Source organism: Rhinopithecus bieti, unplaced genomic scaffold (assembly GCF_001698545.2).
Source record: "Rhinopithecus bieti isolate Rb0 unplaced genomic scaffold, ASM169854v2 scaffold_4553, whole genome shotgun sequence".
Lineage (NCBI taxonomy): Eukaryota > Metazoa > Chordata > Mammalia > Primates > Cercopithecidae > Rhinopithecus > Rhinopithecus bieti.
The window spans coordinates 531039-537575 of NW_016804694.1; the positions used below are offsets into that span (position 1 = coordinate 531039).

The 6537-nt window shown below is 41.4% G+C and overlaps 1 protein-coding gene across 2 annotated transcripts in view; it reads right to left on the reverse strand.

The window, feature by feature from the left end:
- The window catches only part of SRPK1 (SRSF protein kinase 1), a 94326-nt gene that overhangs the window by 1920 nt on the left and 85869 nt on the right, over positions 1-6537 (reverse strand). The window contains exons 13-14 of one of the 2 annotated variants that reach the window (XM_017870080.1): positions 4514-4583; positions 241-558 (exon numbers count right to left, since the gene is read on the reverse strand). In XM_017870080.1, the coding sequence (XP_017725569.1) occupies positions 458-558; positions 4514-4583 (171 nt within the window). In that variant the 3' untranslated portion in view covers positions 241-457. Of the gene's footprint in view, positions 1-240; positions 559-4513; positions 4584-6537 lie in introns of those variants that run through there. The other variant, XM_017870081.1, reaches the window with a different exon arrangement.

Consider the following 6537-nt stretch of genomic DNA (forward strand, 5'->3'; position numbering starts at 1 on the left):
CCGTTTCTTCTTTTTTTTTTTTTTTTTTTTTTTTGAGATGGAGTTTCGCTCTTGTTGCCCAGGCTACAGTGCAATGGTGCGATCTCGGCTCACTGCAACCTCTGCCTCCCGGGTTCAAGCGATTCTCCTGTCTTAGCCTCCTATGTAGCTGGGATTACAGGCGCCCACCACTATTCCCAGCTAATTTTTTGTATTTTAGTAGAGATGGGGTTTCACCATGTTGGCTAGGCTGTTCTCAAACTCCTGACATTGTGATTTGCCTGCCTCGGTCTCCCAAAGTGCTGGGATTACAGGTATGAGCCACCACGCCTGGCTCAGTCTCTGCTCTTGACCACTTTTTTACCTCTTTGCTAAGTCACAGGTTAGCATTCAGGGTAGGCCCATCATTCTGTAGGATATTGGGAATATGTGCTTACCTCTTAAAACACTTCTGCCTCCTTAATGTCTGGGAACACATTTACTTTACCTTTTTTGGTGAAAATTCCTTGGAGTATTTTCCTGCCACAATGAGCTTGCGAGGCACCTTCCCCAGAAGTTCTATGATCAATGCAATGTGATCTGTATATTTCAAACATTTCAAGAAGGGGAAAAAAAAGATACGTAACAAGAGTAACAAACGCAGCTCTAGAAAATAGCAGAAAGAGTAGCATGCACACCTCTTTGTAAAGCACATCAGGCTTGCTTGCTATCCTAAATGGGAAGAGGAAGACTATCCATCTAATGGAGAATTCACAAAGTCAAATTTTGTGGATTCAGTGATAACTAAAACAATCTTGGTGTGAATGCTCTGCTTCCTGAAGTATCCCCTGGGTCCTAGATTAAAACTCATGTAACAATACTACCTCTGTGATTGAAGAAGTCTTGTGAATATTTCCCACTGAGGGCAAAGCGTCTTGGAATTCTGCCTATCAGCTCTATAATGTGCACAATGTGGTCTAAAATAGAAGGGTAAGAAGAACAGATCAAGGACAAGCTGTAAAAGAGGTTTTCTATGATTAGCTTTTCAAGGACTAGCTGTTTAAAAGTAACTACAAATAAGACCAAGGATAATGAAGGGAAGACTGACTGGGAAGGCCAAGAATTATTTCTGGTGATTGGTCACCTGATAGTGTCGGGCAAGTACCATTCTGGATTTTGGAGGCTTATCTTCATCTTTACTTCTCTTTTGTCTATATATCTAGGTTCAGGTAGGTTCTTTAGGTAAGATTTAAAACCTGTCCAAATATGTGTTAGACATTCTGGAACTATTATGTGTGATCGTTCTGTCTCAGCCTCCCCAGTGGCTGGGACTTCAGGCATGTGCCACCACACCTGCTGACTTAAAACATTTTTTGGAGAGATGAGGTCTTGGCATACTGCCAAGCTGGTCTCAAACTCCTGGGCTCAAGCAATACTCCTGCCTTGGCCTCCTGAAGTGTTGGGATCACAGGCCTGAGTCACCACCTGGCTGATACCCCATTTTAAAGATGAGAAAACAGAACCTCAAAAGCACAAATGGCCTAACTTGAAACTTCAGGGCTAATATGAGCTAAAACTCAAATGAAAACCAATTATCTTACGTCTTGTCTAAAGCTTTTTTCCCTAAAATCATTTTTTAAAAGTAAAGATTAGCACAAACATTTAAAGTATAGCTACTTGATGATCTGTAATCGTCACAGTATGAATATGGATCATGAGCGCCACCAGGGAGGCATGCAGCCTCTTAACCAGGAGGTGAGTCTGGGAACAACCAGTACACACAACTCAGGCAGATCTACTGTCTTTTTTTTTTCCCTCTGCAGGTGACAGAAATTAAGAATATAAAATCTTTTTTTTTTTTTTTTTTTGAGATGGAGTCTTGCTCTGTCGCCCAGGCTGGAGTGCAATGGTATGATCTCGGCTCACTGCAACCTCCGCCTCCTGGGTTCCAGTGATTCTTGTGTCTTAGCCTCCTGAGTAGCTGGGATTACAGGTGCACAGGTGTGAGCCACTGTGCCTGGCCTGTATTTTTTGTAGAGATGGGTGGGGTTTTGCCATGTTGCCCAGGCTGGTCTCAAACTCCTGGGCTCAAGTGATCCACCCACCTCAGCCTCCCAAAGTGCTGGGATTACAGGTGTGAATACCCAGGCAGAATATAAAAGTTTTTGTTTTTTTTTTTAAATGATGGCTCCTGGCCAGAAAAAAAAGCTTTATAAAATACTTTTATCCTGTAGTTACAGAATCATTAAGGGTTAAACTTCCAGTTATGTATCTTACAGGGGAAATAACATGCTAGAGACATTCATATTATCTGGGAATTTGTGAAGGTTTCAGGTTATATCTTTCTCATGTCAAGGAATAGGTGTCATTTAAAGACTTCACATTTATGACTTCCCTACAACCTTTGAGCAGTTTTGACTGAATTTATGGTTTGGTAACAAGTACCTGCATGCCAAGAATTTTCTGCTGGTTTTGGCAGGACCTGCAAATGTGTTTTACCATTAACAATAACCAAAATGAGAATACCAAGGAAAAACTTAGACTATAGTTTCTAAGAGAGCTTCTTAAAGTTCTTAGAAACTTAAGTAAACTTCCAAGTAAAATATTGGTTTCTTTAAATATTTTTCCTATACCAAGGAATTCCCTTGAAGTTGTTACTTTACATTTAATTCCTGCAACCTATCTTTGGCTTATGAGGATTGATATACTTGACAGACAAAATTATTAAGTATTATCCCATGAGTTAGGGTTGTGGAAAGCCAGAGTAGAGGACATGGTACTCAGGCTCCTGTCCTACCATGACTCGTAACAAACTATGCACACACTAGTCAGGGGTAAGGGTTTGCTTGTTCCTGCTCTTATAGGCCAAACTGCAATAGAACAGCACAGGTAGGGTTGATGCTTGACCTAAGGACTATTAGTACTAACTGGTATAGGATGGAATAAATTAGAATTTAAATATCTAGGGAAGATGGTTTTCCTTGTCCCCTTATTTGGGACTCTGCATATATATTAAAAATTTCAGGTTTGGTAGCATACTACTACTCGATATAATTCTAGCCACTATACGTGTTCTGTACCACACACTAACATTTATGGAGAATCTAGGGAAGTAAAAAAAAATTAATCACCCTCCCAACAAATATAGTAGGTAGTTTCCAGGCCTATAACCCCAAACACTGTAAGCCTATAACCCCAAACCTATAACCCAGAAAAATAGCAAGCAGAGAATGGGTAAAATCAAGTAGTAATTATAGTATCCTCTAACATGGGGCTTATACATACAAAATATGTACTCACTTAAATAGGCATTCATGGGAATTAGATAGATAGCATTTTCCAAATGGTATTCATTAGGGATATTAGCAGGTCCTACTAACATTACCTATTAATATCCCAGAAGACCACATTTTGAGAAACAAAGAGCACTCCTGGTTCCACAGAGCATGAAATATGTGTTCCCAAAGACTCAAGGAAAGTGCAAAAAGAACATGTTCTCTACATTGGGAGGGCAGATGCTGTAGTGATCTCTCAAAATAATCCTCATTAATCCTACAAATAAAACATAAGCTGCCTCAACTGTATAAAACATTTTCTTGGCTGGGGGCGGTGGCTCATGCCTGTAATCCCAGCACTTTGGGAGGCTGAAAGGGGTGGACCACGAGGTCAAGAGACAGAGACCATCCTGGCCAACACGGTGAAACCCCGTCTCTACTAAAAATACAAAAATTAGCTGGGTGTAGTGGTGCACGCCTGTAGTCCCAGCTACTCGGGAGGCCGAGGCACGAGAATCGCTTGAACCACTGCACTCCAGCCTGGCGACAGAGTGAGACTTTGTCTCAAAACAACAACAACAACAACAACAACAACAACAACAACAACCATTTTGTTTGTTCACTCAAATTATTAACCCATTTAGTTATCTGGATGCCATCATAATAGAAAAATCAGACACATACAGTTGCCTGCTTCCACAGTCTCTCAGACAAAGTAACTGGCAGCTTAAGCTTTTCCCACTGGCTACCACAACATGTAAATCCGTTCTATTTTGTTTTAAAATGGAATTCCAAAAAAGAAAAAATTACAGTTTTATATTCAGAAAAGGGAAAAAAGAATGCTAAATGTTGGCAGAATTTATAGAAATAGGATACAGTCTCTGCATTTAAGTAGTGTGTGTATATTAAAGTTACTGACCTCTAAATAAATATGGAGGCATAATTGAGCAACAGGTTGATGAACAGGTGAACTCAAACTGGGTAAAGAATGAACCACTGATATATACAGAAAGGAAGATAACTAATGTTGAAGAAAAAAATTGTCCAGCACACAGAAGTTTTAGGTTAACTGTGGCCTTTGACTCTGACAGAGCTTAGTATTTTTCAGAAAATATCTAAAAACCTACTATAAAATGTCTTTTATATTTCTAACTTTTCTGGGATTTACATATGCTTTGCACACTAACAAGACTAAGGCTCTTCAGTACTAACAAATGATGTTAGCTAAATGTGGAAAGTGTAAATGCCACACACACACATCCATGGTTAAGGGTTCTCACCTTCATCTCGAGTGTACTCTTCCCCTGAATGAGGTTCAAACAAATAGTCACCTGTGGCCAGTTCAAAGGCCTAAAAAAAAAAGAGGACAGTATATGAAAGCACAACAGAAAAGAAGGTCTTTGGAAAGCTTACTGCTATTTAGCTCAATATGAAGTAACTCTTGTTCCCTTGGGAAAATTTACAGATTAAAAAAAAAAACAAAAAACCCCATAAGATTATTCCTAAAGCATTTCTTCCACATCCCTATCTTAATAAAATGGAGAAAACAGCAAAGACTCAGTAAATACTAACATGCACAGCACCTGGCCTAGGGTCCTTTAAAACAATGTGGGGGCTGGGCACAGTGGCTCACACCTGTACTCCCAACACTTTGGGAGAGAGCATCACTTGAGCTCAGGAGTTTGAGACTATACTGGGCAAGATGGCAAGACCCTGTCTCTAAAAATAATAATAATAATAAATAAAATGAAACAAATAAAACTGTGGGGTAGGCAGCCACTTGTGTCCTTGTGTCCTGAGGCACTCCTAGCTCAGGAAGTCCTTTTTCCTGCTCCTAGCTCAGGAAGGCTTCTTGGTCCTTGTGCCAAGTGATCTTGCTTTTCTCTGTAGCCCAGGAAGAGGGTTAAGACCTTGTGCTGCAGCCTCTGGTACCTTGGTCCCTGCCCACCTCAGGGACCACACACAAACTGTCCATGCCAGTGAGATGTCCAGGAGTAGTGCCAGGGACTGGAAACTAGAGTGAAACCATCTTGATATCATTGATCAGAATGAGAAGTGCTGAGAACAGCAAAGACTCAGTAGATACTAACATGTGGGTTATTTCATGCCTAAACCTCCCCACCCTAAACCCCAGCAATTCAGCCCTCCGGAGTTTCCCTTTTTTGGCCAGAAAAAGGCACACGTGGATATTAAGGTGATTCTAAATTATTATTCATGAGAAGAACAGGTCTTTCTTACATTATAATCACACACAGCTAGAAAATGAGATTCTGTACCAAACCAAAAAAATCAAAACAAAAAAATTCAGATGTCTACTTATGACTCTTTAGTGTTTGACAAGTACACTATTGACTTTTGCATAGGAAGTACTCCCTAGACTGTCCCAGATGGAAAGTTCCTGACTCCTAGGTCTTTTTTTTTTTTTTTTTTTTTGAGATGGAATCTTGCTCTGCCTACCAGGCTGGAGTGCAATGGCGTGATCTTAACTCACTGCAACCTCTGCCTCCCGAGTTCAAGTGATTCTCCTGCCTCAGCCTCCGGAGTAGCTGGGACTACAGGCACGTGCCACCACGCCCAGCTAATTTTGTATTTTAGTAGAGATGGGGTTTTACCATGTTGGCCAGGATGGTCTCAATCTCTTGACCTCATGATCCACCCGCCTCGGCCTCCCAAAGTGCTGGGATTACAGGCGTGAGCCACCTTGTGGTGTCCTACAAATTGCCTGGCCAATTTGTAGGTCCTTAGAAAATCAGAAGATTAAGTGTAAAGGGAGTCAGGAACCTAGCCTATGTGACTGGCAAGTCAGTACTCCCTAATCAGGAAAAGAAAAGCCTGTCTCCTGTAATAGAAAAACCTCTTACAGTGTTCGAGAGCGTCTTAGGAAATGATATCCTTGGGAATAAGTGCCATGCAAAATGAAAAGATAGTGTTAGGGTAACAGTGGGGCTACATAAATCTCACTGATTATAAATGGAGTTTTAAAAATCAGTACAACAGGCCGGGCGCAGTGGCTCAAGCCTGTAATCCCAGCACTTTGGGAGGCCGAGACGGGCGGATCATGAGGTCAGGAGATCGAGACCATTCTGGCTAACACGGTGAAACCCCGTCTCTACTAAAAAATACAAAAAACTAGCTGGGCGAGGTGGTGGGCGCCTGTAGTCCCAGCTACTCAGGAGGCTGAGCCAGGAGAATGGTGTAAACCCGGGAAGCGGAGCTTGCACTGAGCTGAGATCCGGCCACTGCACTCCAGCCCGGGCAACAGAGCGAGACTCCATCTCAAAAAAAAAAAAAAAAAAAAAAAAAA